The sequence below is a fragment of the Chinchilla lanigera genome, unplaced genomic scaffold, assembly GCF_000276665.1.
Source record: "Chinchilla lanigera isolate Chin_1 unplaced genomic scaffold, ChiLan1.0 scaffold00066, whole genome shotgun sequence".
In the NCBI taxonomy this organism is placed as follows: Eukaryota; Metazoa; Chordata; class Mammalia; order Rodentia; family Chinchillidae; genus Chinchilla; species Chinchilla lanigera.
This window is the reverse complement of record NW_004955467.1, coordinates 5,601,648-5,622,819: the sequence shown is the minus strand read 5'-3', so window position 1 is coordinate 5,622,819 and position 21,172 is coordinate 5,601,648. Positions and strand designations below refer to the sequence as shown.

The window sequence follows — 21,172 nt, the reverse complement described above, 5'->3', positions numbered from 1 at the left end:
AAAAAAAAAAAAAAAAAAAAAAAAAAAAATCAAAATAAGTAAAGGCTTTGAATTTGTGGTGGATAAATTGGAATAAGATGTGCAGAATCGAAGATCCAGTAAGGGCTGAGCTTGGCTGGTAAAGTGATGAGGCAGAAAGGGAGGAAGAGTTAAGGACTAGACGCTGAATTCAGTCTTCACATTCTGGAATATCCGTAGTTGCCCAACAAAGGAGTTAAAATGAAAAGTGAGAGGTGAGAATTTGGAAGCCAGAAGATGCAAGTGAGATGAGCATTTAAGATGTCAAGACCAACTCAAAGAAAAATCAAATGCAGAGCTAATATAAGACATGTCCAGATATCCAGCCCATAAAAGAAAGCACAGCAGACAGAGATCTAGGCTGAGAATACACAGAGGAAAAAAGTCCAAGCTGAGTGTTCCCCAGTGGGGATTTCTGGGGATTCTGGAGAAAGATACTGGGGTATCAGTATGGTCTCTGCCCACAGAATGCAAGGGTTCTCCAAATCAAGGAAATCTGGCAGCAAGATCCAGGGGATCCATCACAGTCACAAGGGAAAAATCATCTTCTAAGGTCTAGGGTGACTGAGCTGAAGGGCATGAAGCACAGGCTCTAACACTGGAGAGCTGATCCCTGGGCCGAGCAATGGTAATGCTCACTTCAGGGAATTGATCAAAGTGCCTCTGATGTCAGCAGTGCAAGGAGCCACCTCACTCAGCCCTCTCCTGGATCTAGGCAGATGCCTGAGCTACAGATAGGTGCAGGCAATGCACAGAGATAGTATCTACCTATAGTGACTGCCAAGCTGGTCTCTGCCCCTCCTGACCTGAGCTGTCTGACATATCACTTGTCCTTTTGTGAGAAGGGCAGAGTGGGGACAATGGGACAGAGAGAACAGATGGGAGTCTTTCTCCAGGATCACCATTTACTTTCCCTCCATGGAAACAGCAAGACGGGAGGACATATTTTCTTCACAATAGAGAACTTTCAAATTCTTTCATGGCCACAAGCTGGGCTTAGCAGTTGCTGAACTGAGGAACTATAAAAATTAAAGCCACTGGTTACCTGCTTGGGGTGGGCAGTAACAGAGCCTAAAACAAGCAGATTTTTCATTTCAGGTTCATCTTACCATTTTGAGTTCTTGGTTTTGGTGACACCCATTTGGTTCCAATAGCTTGAGCTGGCTCCCTGTTGTCTCTCAAAGTCCAAACCCTGCATAAATAGCAGGTGAAATGCTACCCTACCCTTCAAGAAATGTTCTTCCTCCTCTTTCCTCCTAAAGTAATTTACTTGCACCAATATTGTGGCACCAGGAGAAACAGTCCTGCATGATTATGCTTGCACTACCTCCAGGGTAGGGATTAGATTCTCATGTCAGCACATGTGGCCAAACCCTCAGACAGTCAAAATGTTAACAATCTATTAAAGTCATGGATCTATTAATTTGTAAGTGTACAGTATTTATAGTCATACACATCACATTATAAGTACATGTGTACACTGAGCATTCCTAATTTGAAAAGCTGAAATTCAGTGTGCTATGGAACCCTACGTTTTTAAACTTCAAAAGTTTTGGATTTCAGAGCATTTTAGATTTTGCCATTTTAGATTATGGATGCTCTATCAATAAAGTCTATGCAAATATTCCAAACTCCAAAAACATCCAAAATCTGAAATATTTCTTTTTCTAAGCATTTCAGATAAGGAATTCTCAAATGCTGTAATGCTTAATACTATAGCTGGTTTTAAAAAACTATTTGATATTCATATAATTATTATCCTATTGGCAAACTTGTATTCCCTGGAGTAAAATACACATTTAATGGGATAATAAGTCCTATAATACAAATTCATAGTTGATCCCTACAATTTTAAAGGCAAGGCCCTAGACTTAAATGTCTTTGAGGATCCTGTAGTTATTTAGTTAGAGTGAATGGCTGCACTGTAGTAACAAAAACTCCATCAATGACATAGCTTGAAAGACAAGTCTGTCCCTAAGTAAGCTAGAAAATGCTGTTCCTCTTAGGCTTTGTCCTGTTCTGTGTTGAGCCAGATTATCACCATATTCAAGCCTGTTCTTCTGCCTCAAGGGTACCAACTCAGAAATGGCACCACTGCTGGTTCCCATATTCTACCAGTGAGGAGATCATATTGACACACCCAGCCACACATTGAACTGGGAAATTTGGCCATGTGCTCAGCTAAAGCTCTATTTCTAGGGACTAAGGGGACAATGGATTTCACTGAGAAGTCTCTTCTGCTCACAATATCCAGTCCTTCATAGGACCCTAAATATTTCTACAAAGATACATGAAATTAAGTGGTTATTGGTACAGGTGTAAGCATTTATCTTCTACTCAGGACATTGTGCTCCACCTTGTATTTTGATTTAAATTTAACAAGGCAAGTTAATCTAGCAAGTAATCAAGAATGTGTGAATTATTTATGCTGTTTTTAAAATTTTTTATCACTGGACTACAGAATTAAAATAAGTTCTATGTTTTCAGAAAGGAAGCCAAAAGGGCAGGGTCATAATTCCTCTTTGCTTCTCATTCCTCTGCAACCATTGGCGAGCTTACCCTGTTCGTTTAGTGATTATCAGTGGAATAGCACAACCCGGAAAGAAATGGTCTGCTTGTAAGAAACTGGCTTTGAAAAATCAGCCTCCTCTCAAGGAGCAGAAGCTCTGCCCCCAGAATCATTTGAACATGTGGAACGGGACTGGCTTGCATCGCTGGTCATTGGGAATTGCAGCAGGAGAACAAGGACAGTAAATGTGCTGCAATTCCCAAGAAAGCTCTGTGCAAAAATAGGTTTATCCAAAGTATCAGTGGCTCCACAGTAAGCAACTACAAGACTCTGCCCCTCACCTTCCTGACAACTTTCCATTTCCAGTTTCCTACACTCCAGAGAAACACCCTGGTTATTTTAAAACAGTCTTCTCCTTTGCCAATTTCACCCATTCATTGCTGCTCTATTGATGTGTTTTCCTTGTTTTCCAGAGTGTAAGGTGGGACTCACCCCAATATTTGAAGCACAACTCTGCCTTGCTGTCCCAGAATTAGTTTTCCAGCCCTCTCTGGAGTCTGGAGTAAAGGGGGGCTTCTATGACATCATTGAGAATCTCATCACCAGCATTTTTGGGGTAGCATCTCTGGTACCACGGCTTTCCCTGCAGAACGGCTGTCCTCACTATCAGGTAGGGGAGCTGCAATCATGTGCTCTCCAGCCATGTCTGCAACAGGCTACCAAGCACCATTATAACCTCCCTGGTGTCTCCTTACTTCTCCAGGTTGCGCTGGAGGACATGGCCGACCTTGCAAGTATACGGGACACACTCAGGCAGAGGGTCCAGCGCATGATGACCCTCTGCTGTGGCTATCGGAACACATTCAGCCAGTACTCCTACCTCTATCTGGAGGACCGGAAGGAGGTTTTGGGCCAGTTTCTGTTGTATGGTCAGATCCTCACACCCGAGGTGATTGAAGCTCATGCAGAAGATGGCATCCCAGAGAGTCCACCCCTCCTACATCACTTCAAAGCACAGATTGACTCTTATGAAAAGCTCTATGAGGAGGTGTGCAGACTGGAGCCCACCAAGGTGTTTGACAGCTGGATGAAAATTGATGTGCGACCCTTTAAGGCATCTGTGATGAATATAATTAAAAAGTGGAGCCTCATGTTTAAACAGCATCTCGTTGACTATGTCACTAACAGGTAATAGTTGTCCTAGCTTCCTTCCAGCATCCAAGGCCACCTATAAATACCATAGGTGAACATATGGCTTGTGAACATCTTTGTATTTTTCCCAAAGGGCTTATTAGCTAAATTAGAAATTAAAACAGCCAGTTGGAAGTTCCACTCCTGTAGATGCCAGGGTCACCACAGTCCTGCCCTTTCTTTTGTTCACCAGATAAAACCCCTGTTTTATCTTCCACTGGGTGCCCAGTGGATGAAAGGCACCCAATACGTGTTGAATATGTTCAAGATAATGATCACAGATCCAGCCTTCTTTCACAGCTCCTACTGTGAAATTTCTTTAAGCCTTGTAAGCACAGGGCGCCTAATGGACCCCTTAGATTTATTTTTGCCACTTATTCCTTGCCTCAGGTGGTCCAGATGTGGAAGCTCCAACTCCTGGGTGCCTGTCTGTGCCCTTCCTTGCCTACTACAGCCTGCATCTGAAATTGCCTGCCCCATGGTGAACCTAGACCATCCGCTCAGTACTGGGCTTTTTAACCCAGAGCATCATCCCCTGAGTGAAGGATTCAGTTGGTCAGCAGTCCCCTGGTCACTCTACCTCGTCCTTGTCTCCAAAGGGTTGCCACAGTCAAAATCTAGATGCCCCACCCACTCAGAATCCTGTGGTGGAACAACCACTACCACAGGTCCTTCTGTTCAGAGATTGCCTGACACGCCAGGAAAACAAGTTGACCCGCTCCCTGCTTTGGTGCTGCTCTTGCTCAGTGCTGCTGCTGGCTGTTCCATGGTCTAAAGCCATGAGCAGAAAGGAAATAGCAAAATTCAGGATTCAGCTATCTTAAGCTCCAAAAGCCTTTGCAAGGGTGATGTCCACCACTTTAGAAACCTCCAGGAAAGGCCTGAGATGTTTGGAAGAGGTCTTCCCATGTATTCTTTAAGAAGCAGCAGCCAGTTTTTCACAGATGTAAAAGCTTTTGCCCACTGAGGAACCCTGAGGCAAGATGAGGAAGGCTGGTGGGCAGCAGGGCAGTGATAGATGCACCCAGATGAGATTCCCTTACAGTGAACATGACTTTGGGCCTCCATCGGTAGATCTGGTAATCAAGAAAATGCAGCAGATTTTTAAATGTAGGTTTTGTTATTATTTGGGTTTTTTTTCCATTTTTTTAATTTCAAAGAGAAAAAAATACAAACAATGATACAGAATTTCAAAACAAGATAATAAGAGATTGCATGTTGTTATCTTCATAGTAGTTGCTCAGATTACAAGATATAGACATGAAAAATTGATCAAATAATATAAGCACAAACCTCTCTTTTTAATGAGCTAATAGCAATTAATAGTATCTTAGCTGTCTTATATGTATTATGTATATATTTTTTCCTTCTCCCCTCCTTCTTTTGTTCTTTCCTCCATCCTAGCTTTTCTTTCCTTTTGAGCAGTTTCTTCCCATTTCACAGTATCTGTTGTACTTTTTGGATTTTATTTACTCTTTCAGTTTCTCACACTAGGGATACAATATGATGTTTACACATGCAAGTCTGATTTATTTCACTTACGAGTATGGTCTCAAGTTGCATCCATTTACCTATAAAAACCTTGAGTTTACTGTTCTTTATAGCTGTAGTATAGTCATTTGAGAAGTTCAAATTAAAACAGCACTGAGATTCCATTTCACTCCAGAAAGGATGGCTATCATCAAGAAATCAATCAATAACAAATTTTATTATTTTGAAATGATGAGGCCAGCAGCCCAGGAGATGACTTCCATCCAAAATGTAGTTTGTTAGTCACAGCTCCCAAAAAGAGGTGACATGCCAGGCCACACAGCACCACACAGGCACCCACCCATGTCACCCAGAGTGAGGGTAAGAGAGGTGTGGGCAAGAAAATGTGGTTTCTGTGGGAAGAAATGGGTGAGTCAGGGTCAGCAGGCTTAGGGTTGGTGTGCGTGACTGACTTTTGTGGGCTCGGAGGCATAAGGGCTGTGCCTTTTTGATCAGTTCCTGGCCTGGGATGATGAGGGAAGTGGCCCTGATGGAGGAGGAGGCTGGGCTCTGAGCTTGTTGGTTTGCAAATGAAAAGTATACTTTTCAAGTCAGGGATCTCAAGGGGTAGGACAGCCCTGCATGGGGCAATTCCTTCAGGGTCTGCATGGTCCCAGGTGTGAAAGGATCCAACAAGGTATCACTTGTTTGTCACTACGGCAGCTACCATGGACATCTAACAGTTGTTCTGAGAGCCTAACAGGAGAAACACACGGTTCAGCAGCCAGGAGCCCTGGGTTCTTGCCTCCTTCTACTTCCCCATCACTGAAAAAAAACAGTAAGGAAAGTTTCATCTAAGAAGGCTTCCATATTTAACATGAAGTCAGTTGTTCCATTAACCTTGCTGCAGTTTAGAATGTTTTACTGTGTTTTTGAGGATTAGATAAAAATAGAAATAATACAAATGATAGAAACAATTTATTCCTATACACTGGGTTGGGGGGTGGGGCCTAGAGGTGGGGAACATGTCCTTGGTCCTCAGGGCTGCTCCTACATTATTCACCATTATTCTCCCTCAAGATCACCAACTCCTCACGCAGTGATTTCTGTCAGATAGCACAAACTGCCGCTCAGCCTTGCTGAGGTCACCTGCCAAGCTCTTGGTCATTCTTCCTCATCACTGGGGAGTTTATCCTCTGGCTCACATTTTCCATTCCCATCTTCTGCTGACAGTCACTCTAAGGGGGCTAATGCCCCCTGGAGTCTCCATGGCAGCTACCTCTTATCTGCTGCTCTCCTCACTCCAGGGCTCCTTCCTCCTGCCATGTAGCTGCTGTCCACTTGTGCCCTGCACTCCTGGTGGGGGAGGGGAGATGAGGAAGTAGTTGCTCCCCCTTCAAAAGCTCAAGGGTAAGCATTCCCTTCTCCGAGTATACCTGGTATTTTTCTGCCTCACTTGCTTGGCAGCCTCACAGTGCAGAATTCTTCAGACCCCTCAGGATTTCCAGTCCACTGATTCTACCACCTTCTCAAGGTTTGCTGTACTAGTCCCCCATTTCCTCCTGTTCCCACCTTGCAAAACCCTGACTCTGTTTAAAAACTGGTGCTCCACGTCTCCACCTGAGCAATTCAGCTTGGCTAAAGCAAAATAAACCATTCTCCCAACCAATCCCACATTAAATCTATGAGCATGCGTTTCAAGTAGGCCCTGTGCATTTTCCTAGTTGCTTCCCAGTGTTCCCACACTCCCAATGTTTTGCCCTCCTCTAACTCCAAGCCTCTTCTCTGCCTTCATTCCCTTGTTCCTTATTTCACTGAAAAGTTAGAAACACTCATGAGAAAACAAATTCACCTCATCACTAACAAGTCTGCCAACCAACCTGTCTGCATGTGAAGCCATTTACCCCGCTACCTTACCTATGGCAGTGAGTAAGCTATCCCTGCCATTGTACACTTGATCTTAGCCAAAAGGCCAAGAAGCGATATCCCTGCCACTGTAAATCCAACCTCCTTCACCTACTCAAGGACTTGGAGATGGTTTGAGTCCCCCAAAGGTTTGAGTGGCACAAGTTTGGACGCTAGGTTGGTTGTGTTGAAGTGGCAGAATCTTTAACATGTGGGACCTAGTGGGAGGTATGAGCTCATGAAGGCACTGCCTCCCCAAGGGGCTGATGCTGGTCTCATGGAGGGAATTAGTTCTCACCAAAGCAGGTTGTTACAAGGCAAGCCGCACCAGGTGCTGGACTCCTTGTGCATGTGACCGGTTGCCTTCCTACTTCTTTGCCATGCTGTAATACAGTGAGGTTGCCCTTTCCAGGAAGCCAGTAATATCATAAGGCAAAGAAACCTGTTTATTTTATAAAGCTCCAGGCATTTTGCTATAGGAACAGAAAGTGGACAAATAATATGCTTTCAATATTCTCTGTCTCCACCATCATCAATCTCTTCCTTTTTACATTCTCAACATCATGTTAACATACTGTCATAACTGCCATACTTAAAAAGAAAATGCAGTAGGATCCCGTAAGTCTTTCCAATTGTATCATTTTTAAACCAGTTTGTATTTTCAGTTCTGCAGTTTGAACCAAAGTACACAACGCTATTGCTACAAAATGTTTATAATATCCAAATCATGAAATTCAAGGAGATCCTGCACAACTCTCTCAGGCAAAGAGAGACTTCAGATCGTACAACAGAATGCACCTTGCAATTCTGAACTCAAAGCATAGGCTGAACGAGGAACATGAGGGTCTGAGGAGTGAATGTGGCCCTCCTGTTTTCTTCATACACTCCTTACAGCAAAACACTCAGCAGTTGTTTTTGTACTTGATTTATTTACCTCCCATTTCCTTTCCACAAAAGTTTTACTGTGGAATATAGTACAACTTCAAGGAAAATATTAAAGCAAATACTTGCATCAGACCATTTGCCAAATTTTAAAATTTTCACTGGACCGTGGTGTACGCCTGTAACCCCAGCACTTGAGAGGCTGAGGCAGGGGGATTGCTGTGAGTTTGAGGCCAGCCTGGGCTACACAGTGAGACCTTCCTTGTCTGCCCCCCAAAAAAGAAACACAATTTAGATATTTAAAAAACAAACAAATAAGTGAATACAATAAAATTAAATTTTCTTCTTTGCCCTTCCCTGATAAAGTCCTTCTTCTCTCTGCACAATGTTACCCCTACCCTAGATGTGAATAATAATAATCATTTTCCAGTTTTGTTCATGGCTTTGTGTGTGTGTGTGCATGTATGTGTGTGTGTGTGTGTACACATGTATACATACACACATACAGAGATTTGCATTATAACTTTAAGAAAATGAAACAGTAATGTATACTATATATTTTTCCTTTCTGTTTCTTTCACTTAGCATCGTATTTGCAGTCCATCATGCTGAAAGTGTAGCAGTATGTCACCTATCATTCACTGCTGTAGAATATTCCCTGAGATGAATACAAACTTATCAGTCCATCTAATGGTGGATGTACATTTGGACTGTTTCTGGTGGTTTTTCTGATATCAACAACGTTGTTAGCGGTTGTCTTATGCATGTACCATAATGTGCATGAGCAAGCACTCTTTTAGAGTGTACGCCTGAGAGCAGAGCTGATGAACAAAAGAGCACCAGTGTAATGGCAAACCCTCTTCTGGGCAGAGTCAGTCATGTATGAAAGTCCCTGTGTCTCAACATCTCAGACCCTCTTGAGATTGACAGCTGGCCTCTCTGTGGCAGATTGGCAGCAGCTCATTCAAGTAAATATTATGCCTTCCTCTAATTCTGAATAAGGGGTTTATCTTTTTATGTTTTTTTGAATGTTCCCTTTGCCATATCTATTTATATCTGTTGTTCATTTTCTAACTGGGCTTTATTTTTTATTTCTGGACAACAGGAGCTATTTTATTCCATATCTAATCTTCTCCTAATTGCATGTGTTATACACATACCCTCCCACTCTGTGCTCTGTCTTCTCACTCCAGCTATGGTACACAGATGGGCCTCTGTCCCATGGGATCTGCATCTGTAGATTCCACCAGCAATCATCAGATCTAAAATACATCTTTTAAAATTAAACATGTGCAGACATTTTTCTTGTCACTATTCCCTAAATAATACAGTATACCAACTGTTTACATATCATTTACATTGTATTGGTAATTATAAATAATCTATAGATATATAGTATACGGGGGGATGTGTGAAGGCTATATGCAAATACTATATGCTCAAGCCTCTGAACACCCATAGATTTTGGTATCCACAGGGAGTCCTGAATACTGAGGAACCACAGTATTTTGATGAATAATTCTAAATTTCAGTGTAGCAAAGTATACCTATACTTCCCTTACGATGTTGTTCTTTTGTCATGTTAAATAAATCATTTTTATTTTGCCTAGAGATCCTAATGCTATTGCCCAATATTCTCTTCTGAAAGTTCTAGAATATTCTCTTTCACATGGGGTAGTCTCTTGTCTATCACCACATGAATATGACAAAATTCTAATTACAATAGCTTTTAATGAATCTGGGTATCTGGCAGGGCAAGTTGCTGCTTTCTTTATGTTCATTAAGAATGTCATGTCAATTCTTGGCCATTACTTTTTAATATAAATTTTATTCATCAGTTCATAGAAGAAAAGGACTATAGGGATTTTGATTGCGTTTGCACTGACTGTATATCAATTTGAGGAGAACTTTCCTCCTTACATAATTTAGTGTTCCTCTTTAAGAATGTCATTTCTCTGCTTATGTCCTTTTGATTTCTATCAATGAAATCCTGTAATCATTACTTTTTTAAAAATTTACATGTCTTTGTTAAAATTCAGTATTTTTTTCCTAGCATAAAGTGTTTTTAACTCATATTTTCTGTGGAAATGCAAGTGGTTTTTGTACACTGATTTTGTGGTCAAGCAATGTTGCTAAATTAACTAAATTAACTTACTAGTTCTAATAATTTATCTGTATATTCTTTTGAGTTTGTTATATACATAGTCATCATCTACTAACTTATGGCTTTAACTGTTTCCTTTTCAATCATTATGCATTTATTTCCTTCTTATTGTACCACTCAAGTACAATATTTGTATGAGATTTTTGTGGGTTCATTTTATCTGATTAAAGAAGTTTTCTTCTATTCCTAATTTGTTAAGAGCATAAGTGTGGATAAGATATTTATGAAGTGCTTTTCTAATTTCTTAAATAATTCTATTTCCTTGAGATGCTAAGGTTGTGAACATTATTATTTGATTTCTAACATTAAGCCAATCTAATATTACTGAGATAAAGTCAACATAGTGTATTACCTTTTCCAATATATCCTCTGGTCCATTTTGCTTGCAAATATTTTGTTTAGCATTGCTGGACCTACATTTGTGATTGAGATTAGCATCCACTCTTCCTTTTTATTACTGCTTTAGTCTGATTTCAGTTTCACAGTTTTGGTAGCTTTATAAAACAAGCTAGGAAATAATCCTTCCTATTCTCTGGAAGAGCTAGTGTAATATTGGAATTCTTTGATCCTTGAAAATTTGATTTAAATCTTATAGAGAGGCATTTAAGCTTATAATTTTCTTTGTGGGAAGATTTTAACCTGTAACTTTTAATGGTTATAAGGATGTTAATATTTCTTTCTTAGTAAGTCACTTTTAATGTCATACTTCTAGAAATATATCCATCTCATGAAAAATTAAATTGAACATGTGTTCATGTTCAGTCTCTGCAGTGTATGACATATCCCCTTTTTATTTCTATTCATTTTAGTTCATTTTTATTTTCAACACTCTTTCCTTCTTAATAATTCTTTCCAGAGATTTACAAAGAACTACCTGATCAATTCATTGACTCTATATGTTATAGTTCATTTTTGCCTTAATAATACAGATTTTATATTTATTATTTTCATTTACTATTTCTTTAGATTTATTTTCTGTTGTTTCGCTAATTTAAGATAAATGTTTTCCTTATTAATTTTGAGCCCTCTAACATTTTGAACACTAGTATTTTAATAAATTCCCTTCTACATGCATTACGTACCCTTCTTACGTTTTAGTATGTAATATTTGATTATAGTCTGGCTCTAAATATTTTAAGTATTCATTACAATGATTTGGGGACTTTCTAAATTGTCAAGAATGAAATTTTTCTAGTTATAATTCTGTTACTGATTTCTGCTTTAATTGCACTGTGATCAGAGAAGGTGATACGTATAATACCAAGACTCTGAAATTTGTTAAATCTTGTTTTATATACATGCTAATATAGTCAGTTTTGGTTAATTTTCTATGCACACTTAAAAAGAGTATATATTCTAACTACTGTAATGTTCTGTGCATGTCTATCTCATCAAACTTGTTAATTCTATTCAAATCTATACTATGACCTTTCTTAATCTGCTTACAAATTACCAAAATAATTGAAGTCTTCCTCTTTAGTGGTGTAATGTTGATTTCTTCTTGTAATTCTGTCACTTTTTTTTTCATATTTTTAAGGTTGTGTTTGATGGGCATATAGACATTGACTTTTTGTGCTTTCCTGAAAACTAAACGGTTTAGTTCAAAATTAAAGATTTTCTTTATCCCCAGTTGTATTTCTTGTACTAAAGTCTGTTTTGTTTTATATTGATGTAGCCAAACCAGTTTTCCTTTGTGTGTTATTTGCTTAGTATATCTCTTTTTATGCTTTAGCTTTATACATTGCTCTATAATTACATTAAGTGAGGATTTTTTTATAATTGGTGTACAACTAAAATTTTTATCCACTTTAACAATATTGATCCCTTAACTGGAGGGCAATGTTCATTAACCTTTACTATACTATTTTGAATTTAAATATGCCATTTTATCATGTATTTTCTATTTGTGGTTGCTTTTTCCTCCCACCTGCTTTTGGGTTGAATTTTTTAAATGTGTTCTTTTCTTTTCCTTACTCCATTTTGTCCCCCTGTTAGTGGTTTTATCCTAATGGCTACAACAGCTGCTTTAATAAGCATCCTTAAAATTAAAAAATAAAACATCTGCCAGTGGTCTTACTCTTCTAAAAACCTATACAAGAGCAGTTCCATCTGTATTGCTTATCCGTGAAATCTTATCTTTTCATTCCTAGTAGCTTAGATTGCTCTCAATTACTTATTTAAACTCTCAAAATTGTACTTTATTTTAAACATTTATACATCTAAATTGTTTTTCGGTGCTGAGGATGGAGTCCAGGGGCTCCGGCATGCTAGGTAAGCACTCTGCCAATGAATTGCATTCTCAGCTCTCCCATCTGCTTACTGTTTACTTAGATTTAGCGCCATTTCCCCAGCTTATCTTCTCGTTTCATCTTTGCACACGGCAGACGGGCCTGTTACCGAGGTGCATCCACTAGAAAGTCCCTCTGCAAGCTTCTATTGACAGAACCCTCTCATTATTTCTTCTTCTAAAGTGTATTTAAAGTGTATTACAGAATTTTAAGAAAACAAAATTTCTGTGATTATCAAAAATATTATTCCACTGCTCCCTAATTTCCATTTTTGCGGGTGAATGATCAGCCAGTTGTCTAGCTTTTCTTCCTCTGTTTATCTATTGTTAAAAATATATCCTTGCTCTGAAACTAACTTTAACGTTATGTTTTTCTCTGGTAATACAGTTTCATGCTGAAGTATCTATGTGAGGGTTTCTTTATATTCATTCTTCCTGGAATTTGTTGGGCTTTCCTGATGTTGCATTTATTGCCATTCAGTAGTTCAAGAAAAGTCTTAACCAGACTTTCTTCAATATTTCTTCTTGCCCATAATTTCTATTTTGTCTTTCTGGAGTTCTTATGACACTTGTGTGAAATTACTCTTACTGTCCCATGTGTCTTTGAACTTCTTTTTCTTTTCCTTTCTGCCATACAATTTAGACAGGGGAGACACTGCTATCCTCTGCTTCATCTCATAAAGTAATCCCATCAGAGGCTATAATCCACTGAAATTAATAATCTTAACTCTTAATTTTGTTGTTATCCACAACAGTTAAATTCACCACTTCTTCAAATCTGTCCTTCAGTACAAAGGTCTACACACCATCACAGATTCTGAGTATGGTTGGAGAACATCTGAAATCACTGTATTCTCAATTCCCTAATACAATGAGGAATTCATGCTCAAATGCAAAGGGCAAGTTAGGTCAGGGACAGGGACAAAAACCTACTGAGATGATAACAATGTATTTAGGCTCTGAAGACAGATTCCAGAAGAAAACATTTCTATATAAACTAATATATAGTGCCTACAAGAAAGAAATCTGTCTTACTCAGTCTTGAATTTATGTCCAAGAAACTATAGGGAAGCAACATTCTCTTGCTATATGGGAACCAAACAATGAAGCAAGGTACTTAAACAAGAACCTTTGTATCTTTAAAACAGTACATCTTGCAAATTTGTATTCTATATCTGAATTTTGCTATCCAAAATCTTCAGCTTAAATTTCATTCATTCCACTCATGGTGACTGCTTTCCTTGTGTATTTTATGATTTTCATTGTACAATCATATTCCCTAAAATTTTACCTGTCAGGAATCCTGTAAGGATGGGATTCTACTTGGTTGCTATCTTCCAGGAAAGATTTGCATTTTGTTGCCAGTCATCAAGGGGCTCTGCCAACCCTGGCACGCTTGGATTCCTGCCTGCTGTAACCCTTCAGTGCCAGAATCCAAACAGGCAAGTTTCCAGACTGCCATGTTCTGCATACATTCATTTATTTTTTACCCAGGGATTTCCCAACTTTACATGCAACCTCCCACTAACTCTCACCCTGAGTGGGTCCTGTGATCATCACCTGTTCTCTACAGTTGATAAAACAAGAAAAGTAGAAACTACTATGTGAATGCAGCTTCAGATCTTGCCTAGCTCCACGTGGTTTTGTTTTCATTACATTTTCAGCCTCTGGGCATTCCTTAACTTCATATTAGCTTGCTGATACATCTGGAATTGATTTTGACATATTTGCTTAAGTATTTGTTTTTTTACCAGAAGAGTCATTTACACTGTGACGTATGCCATACAATTAGAAATAGAGCCCCTCATTCTCTAATTTACTTTCCATTCAGGCTTTACTGTACTACTGCTCTGAAACCGTTCTGCTGAAAACCACCAGGAATTTTTTTTTTTTTTTTTTTTTTGGTTTTTCTCCGGTACCGGGAACCGAACTCACGACCTTGCGCTTGCCAGGCAGGCGCTTTTGCTGCTGAGCTAAATCCCCAGCCCCTACCACCAGGAATTTTGATATGGTCAAATCCAGTGGTAATTGTCAAGCTTCATCTTACTTTCACTTTCAGCAGCATTTGTCACAGCTAACCCTCCCTGTTTTCCAAACAGCATCTTCATGTGCCCCTCAGGATTCCTCACTTTCCTTGTTGTCCTTCCATCTCACTAGCTCTGCCTTCTCAATCTTTTTCATTAAGGGCTCCTCTCCTCTCTTAACCCTCAAAATACTAAAATTCCTGAGGCTTCCATCCTGGGCTTTCTTCTCTACCTACATGCACTTTCCAGATAATTTCAGCCAATGCTGCGGAAGCATCTGTGGAGCTGTCGATGCAGCTCAGTGCTAGCGCATACACCTAGCATGCCCAAAGCCCTAGGCTCCTTTTTCAGCACTGCACAGGTAAGGTTAAAACATCTATGTGCTAATAGCAACCAAATTTATATTTTAAGCCTCATCTCTTGGAATCTTCAGATTTACATGCAATTGCCTAATAAATCTTTCCTTTAGGTCGCTAGTGTCCATCGGTCATCATAAACCTAAAGTGTTTGAGACGTTTCTCCACATCTCCAACAAAACAAAAAACCCCTGGCCTTTCCCAGTTCTTCCTCATATCTGCAAATGGCACCGTAATTTACTACATTCCCAGGGATTACTGATTTTTTCATTTCTTTGTGCCTCTCATCCCTGCCATTGGTGGGCCCTATTGCCTAGTCTACGAGCAAAATTGCTTTGAACCTGGCCAATTGTGAAGTCTACCGTCTGGGTCAAAGGCAACACTGGTGTCACCTGGACAATCCTTTAGGCTCCTCCTGTTCTGTTTGTATTGATTAGCTTGGATGACCTTGAAGCATTCATAAAAAGCAGTGAGAGTGGCTTGCTCAAGGAAGTTGGGAAAGGAGATTTCCAAGGATTGGTTGAGATCATGGGACACCTTGTAGCCCTTAAAGAGAGGCAGAACAGCACTGATGACATGTTTGAGCCCCTCAAGCAAACCATCGAATTGCTGAAAACCTATGACCAGGAATTGCCAGAAGCTGTGTTTAAGCAACTGGAGGTCAGTGATTTATATATTAAAAAACAAAAGAAAAGAAGTTTTAGGGTTTAAGACTGGGGTAATGTGGGTGGAAGTTAATGAAAAACAGGCTTTGGTGATGACTCAACTTTGGACATTTTGGACCTTTAATGGGTAATGGCTGGGTCACTAACATGAGGTCCAACCTTTTGGACCTTCAATGGGTAATGGCTGGGTCACTCCGGTAACTCAATAAACACAGAAGAATGTAATGATGTGGATATACAGGAGAATTAACATGGATGAAGATTCTTCCCCAGAATTAAAAAGAGCCAAGTTTATATTTGGGAGAAATAAGAATGTTTGTGTGATATTAAGATGGGCTAAGACAGAATGTGGAGCACACAGAGAGGCAAACAGTCACGCCTGAAATATACAGGGGTGAGTGTCACTGGGCTGGAGGCTGAAGGTGGGAGGGTCAGTGCAGAGGCAGAAGTAGGTGACTGGGCAGAGCAGGTAACCAAGGAGCTACAAGCTGTAACTTGAGGGAGGGAGAACACTGTGGTGAATGGGTGAATGATAGCATCACATTACAGTATCGTGTTAGTGGCTTCCCAGTTCCTGGATGCAGTCCCTGATTTCCACAACTAATAGGAGGGAGAGGTTTAATTTGGCTCCCTTTTTAGGGGAATTCAGTCCATGATCAGATGGCTTCAAGACAGAAATATGGCAGAAGGGAGCAATGTATGGTAGCAGGGAAGCAGAACAGGGGAAAAGTACCAGAGAAGAGGCCAGGGACCAGGCATAAGCCCTAAGCCATGCATCCATGAACCACCGCAGACACACTCAGAGTTATGCTCTTCAATCCTCTGGGCAACTCTCAAAGCCAGTAAGTTGACCCTACACCCCGGCAAGCAGAAGTGCAATTATGCATAGCCTGAATCAAAGAATCTCAGTGATACCAGCTCCAGGATACAGGGGAGGAGTGCTGTGGGTTTGACCACACTGAGGTCTCCTTTGCAGGAGCTGCCTGAGAAATGGAACCACATAAAGAAGCTGGCCGTCACCGTGAGGCAGCAGGTGGCTCCACTACAGGCAAACGAAGTGACCATCCTCCGCCAGAGGTGCACCGCCTTCGATGTGGAGCAGCAGCAGTTCTGGGAGCGATTCCACAAAGAGGCCCCCTTCAGGTGAGGGCCGCAGTTGCCTCTGCTACCTCCGTGCCTTTTCTGAGTTCTATTACATTTTATTAGGGCAAGTTGATATTACATAGTTGTGAAGTCTGTTGTGGGAGGTTGGCACATACATTAAACATATCTTAATCAATTTCAGTCCTGTTACCCACTGTCCCTCCCCTCTCTCTTGCCCTAAGTCCCCTTCCCCAACTCCAAAAGTCTGCTTCATTTCCTCTCATCTCTTTGTTATTTATCTATTTATTTGGTTTCTCAAGTAATAGGACCCATGCAATATTTAACTTTCTGTGCCTAGCTAGTTTCCAGTTTCACTTAATATGATGACTTCTAGCGCCATCCATTTCCCTGCAACTGACATTATTTCATTTTTCTTTATGGCAGAAGAATATTCCATTATGTGTATATACTACATTTTCTTCATACTACATTCATTTATTAAGAGGCTGTTTCCAAAGCTTACCTAAGATTAAGTTATTGTGAGTTGTTCTGCTATAAATACGGATATGAATGTATAACTATAGTACTCAGTCTTTAATTTGGGGAGGAATATGCACAAGCATAGTATAGCTGCATAAAATGGTATTTTTGTTTAATCTTTTGAGAAATCCCCATACACTGGTTGCACTAGTTTATGTCTCCACCAACAATGGAGAGTCCCTCTTCCTGCTCCCTGTATTGTCACCAGCATTGCTTTTTTCATTCTGGGTGTCAGCCACTCTGACTGGGTAGGGTGGAATCTCAGTATAGAATTAGTGTTAGGGAAACCTTGAAGCCATTGGCATGGGCAAAGACTTCCTGAACAGGGCTCAGCAGAAGAAAGAATATCAAGAATAAGCAAATGGGATTGATTACCTCAAACTTAGAAGGTTCTGCACAACAAAGGAAACAACAAACTGGAGACAATGCACTGAATGGGAGAAAACTTTTGCAAGTTACTCTTCTGATAGAGCATTAATGTACAGAGTAAAGAACTCAAAAATTAGTATACATAAAACAATGAATCTAATTAAAAATTGGCAAATGAACTAAATACATCTCATGACAAATTCAAATAGGTAAAAAGTTTATGGAAAAAGTGTTCAACACCCCTAGCCGTGAGAAAAATGCAAATTAAACCTCTTTACCTTCAAAACTTGTGATTTGCTCGTTGCTATTGGTTTTCTTGTTGAGTCTTTGTCATGTATTCTTTCAGCAGATGAAGCCTGGTTCACAGTCTTACCTGCCACATAGGCTTCTGGTTAGAGCATGGTGCTAATGTGGGCAAAGTCCTATCAGGACCTGTATCAGATGATCACATATTGATAAAATACTTTTCCTTTAAAAAATCTAGAACCAGGGGGCTGGGGAGTAAGCTCAGCGGCACAGCGCCTGCCTGGCAAGCACAAGGTCATGAGTTTGATTCCCGGTACTGGAAAAAACAAAAAAATCTAGAACATTTTTGTTAGAGGATTATATACGGTAATTATAACAAGAATTGTACTGAACCTTTAACATTCCAAACTCTCACGGACTTCTGTTCTCTTGTGTTTTGTTTTTTTTTTTAAAATGGAGGATAAAATATTTAAATAATATTTGAAGATATGTTGGTAGCCTAAAGGAAGGATTGTTTGGGTGAAGGTTGACGTAAGGTATTTTCTCTGTGCTTCTTAATGCTCAGATACCTCCATACGTAGTGTGATGTTTCAGTACATTCACATTTTATGTAATAATCAACTCAGGATATTGAAGTTCTCCATCATCTCAAATGTTTGTCTTTTCTTTGTGATGAGAAAATTCAAAATCCTTTCTTTTAGCTGTTTTGAATTAGATTATGCACTGTATTGTTGACTGTGACCACCCTTCTGTTAAATTTAGTATGAAAACAGATTCCTCATATCTGGCTGTGACTTTGTACCCACTAACCAATCTGTCCCCACATCCCTCTCTCCCTCAGCTTCAGGAGCAGCCTGAAGTAGCTGCCACCTTCCAAGCATTGTCCTTAGAGCTATAAAGAGCAAGAAGAGTGTGTTAAGAGACAGGGAAAGGCACGTGTGTAACCATACATAGATATGCAAAACAAGTGACTCTACACTAAAACATATCTAACCTGTGTTGCTGGCACATGAGAACCATGTGGGGAGATTGTAAAAACTTTCAGTGTCCAGTGTGTGTCCTGCACATGAACTAAATTGGACTCTCTCAGGGTAAGGCCTGTGTGCAAGTATTTTGTAAATCTCTCCAGAGGATTCCTGTGGCGGTCGGGTTTGAAAACCACTACCCTTAAGGGCAGTAACTGGTTTCCTTTAAGTCATAGTACCACAGAATGGAATCTAAAGGAATCTGTATCTAGAATAATTGACTTAGGAGCCACGCTTTTGCTCCAGAGAAACAGCTGGTACCTAAAGCATTTATGGAGTTAATTCAAAGGGACTATTCCTTTGGATTGTAAAGCTTATTTTTTGAATTATCCTTTGGTCATGTAAATGAATTTTCAAAACTAAAAGCTGCTCATGTAGAGACAATACCAGTGAGGGAGATGGGTTTTTAAGCTATGTACAGTTAACCATAGCCATATCAATGGCAGCAGCCATAAAAATCATGTCTTCATATCAACTGTCTGTTTTAAATTTTCAAAAGAATTTCACAGATGCTTGGAGACTTCTGAGACTGCTTGCAAGCACTGGTGTGCTTTTTTGTCTGTTGGAGACTTGATATCCCTTGTTCATTGTTATATGGTATATGTATTGATCATATGTTGGAGTTTGTTTTATTTTACTTTTGTTTGACGGCTGAATGCATATTTTTCTTTCTTAGCACTTTCTGTAACTCTGTGCTAGCTATGAGAATATTGCTACTCTTAGCTGGGCTTTCCAAATTCACATCTGTTAATTTGACATGCAGATGAATCTTTGGAAGATAATGCTTTGAAAAGAACTGCTCACAGCAGTGTGGAAAACCAAACGTTATTGCAATTTTGATGTATTTCTCTTTTTGTCAAGAAAACCATCAGGACTAGAGAAGAATCGTGCACTTATTTTTAAAGGGAATCAGTGGGTGTCAACTCATGAGTTTTGTTTTGTGTCTTACTTTGGTATGCATGAGCATTTGAAATTCTTAGGTACTATGTGTGTACTGGTTCTACCCCTTTCAGGCCATTATGAATTTCTCAGTTGCACACCTTGGTGCATTGCTCTATGAATGCAAGTTTCTGTTCCTGGTTGGATCACACAGGTGAAGCTCAACCTGTAATGCTCTTGTCTCTGAGGAGGAAAAAGAAATTGCCTTTGTAGGCCCTTGCAGTCTCACAGTTGATGTGGGAATTCAGGTCACTCAGGTTAAGGTTTCCTCTTCATATCCAATCCAGATTTTATTTTCCTCCTTTAGTTCTTGAAGCTCTATCAGCACATTCTTACCTGAGTTCTCACACTTCACAATAATTGACTACTCTATCAGACCCAGGTTCGAGAACTTTTCACCACTCTTGAAACTGTGGACTAATTCTCCTCCTTGCATGAAAGGAGCGCTTCTGGAGGTAGCCTTTTATTTAGTCTTCTTGACATTCAGCAGTTTTCCTGACCTTAAGGACTATTGCCATAATATACAGCCTTCTCACTCACCTCGAGACTGAGTAATCGGGAGATTTCCTAGTCAAGACAATCTGACCCTGTGAGCTCTAGCTCAGCAGAAGCCATTTGTGTTTTCAGCTAGCAGCCAGAGTCTATAAACAGCAGGAGAACCTTCTTGATGGCCACCTTCTTGGTGGCCCCTCACTGCGAGCTGTCCTCCAGGACAACTAGAGAAAATGAGACCTTCCAAATGGCCCAAGGCAGGAGAACAGAGGACTGGAAGGCTTTGGTCCCACTTGCCCGGTATCTATGGTTTCCTCAAAAGCTGAAGATCAGTCATTACATCTCCTGGGGATATATCAGTATCCATGGCATGTTGTTGGTTCAGTTCAACCCTGTTCTTCTAGTTAATCTGACTCATTCACATGATTTACATTTTCTTAGAGCGGATGAGGCTGTGGTCTCAGTAGTGGAGTTAACAAAAATGATGCAGGTGCTCAGATTTTGATATAATGCACATTCCCTAACTTCAGGGATTTATAGCCTCAAAGACAATTTTCAAAGGATAAGTAGTAATGGGTCAGGGATATAGCTCAGTGGCACGGTGCCTGCCTGGCAAGCACAAGGTGCCATCTTTAACCCCAACTGGGGAAACTGTTCACACACCCTATAAAAGATGCTTCTTGAGGCAATGGTAAGGGTGAAAGGGAAGGAAAAGAGAGGAAAGGAAAGGAGAGGAGAGAAGAGGGAAGGGGAGGGGAGGGCAGGAGTGGGGAAGTAAGGGCAGAGGAGAAGAGGGAAGGAGAGGGGAGGGATGGGGACGGATGGGGAGGGGAGAAGAGGGAAGCGGGGGGGAAGGGAAGGGAAGGCAAAAGAAGGGAAAGGAAAAGGAAGGGAAGGAAAGGGAAGGGAAAGGAAGGGAAGGGAAAGAAAAGGAAAGGGAAGGGAAGGGAAGGGAAGGGAAGGGAAAGGAAAGGAAAGGAAAGGAAAGGAAAGGAAAGGAAAGGAAA

At 40.3% G+C, this 21,172-nt stretch overlaps 1 protein-coding gene across 6 annotated transcripts in view; it reads left to right on the top strand.

Moving 5' to 3' along the window:
• The window catches only part of Dnah9 (dynein, axonemal, heavy chain 9), a 319,645-nt gene that overhangs the window by 54,325 nt on the left and 244,148 nt on the right, over nt 1–21,172 (top strand). For all 6 annotated transcript variants that reach the window (XM_013522070.1, XM_005399351.1, XM_013522071.1 and 3 more), the window contains exons 16-19: nt 3,001–3,197; nt 3,291–3,715; nt 15,244–15,466; nt 16,448–16,614. In XM_013522070.1, the coding sequence (XP_013377524.1) occupies nt 3,001–3,197; nt 3,291–3,715; nt 15,244–15,466; nt 16,448–16,614 (1,012 nt within the window). The remainder of the gene's footprint in view (nt 1–3,000; nt 3,198–3,290; nt 3,716–15,243; nt 15,467–16,447; nt 16,615–21,172) is intronic.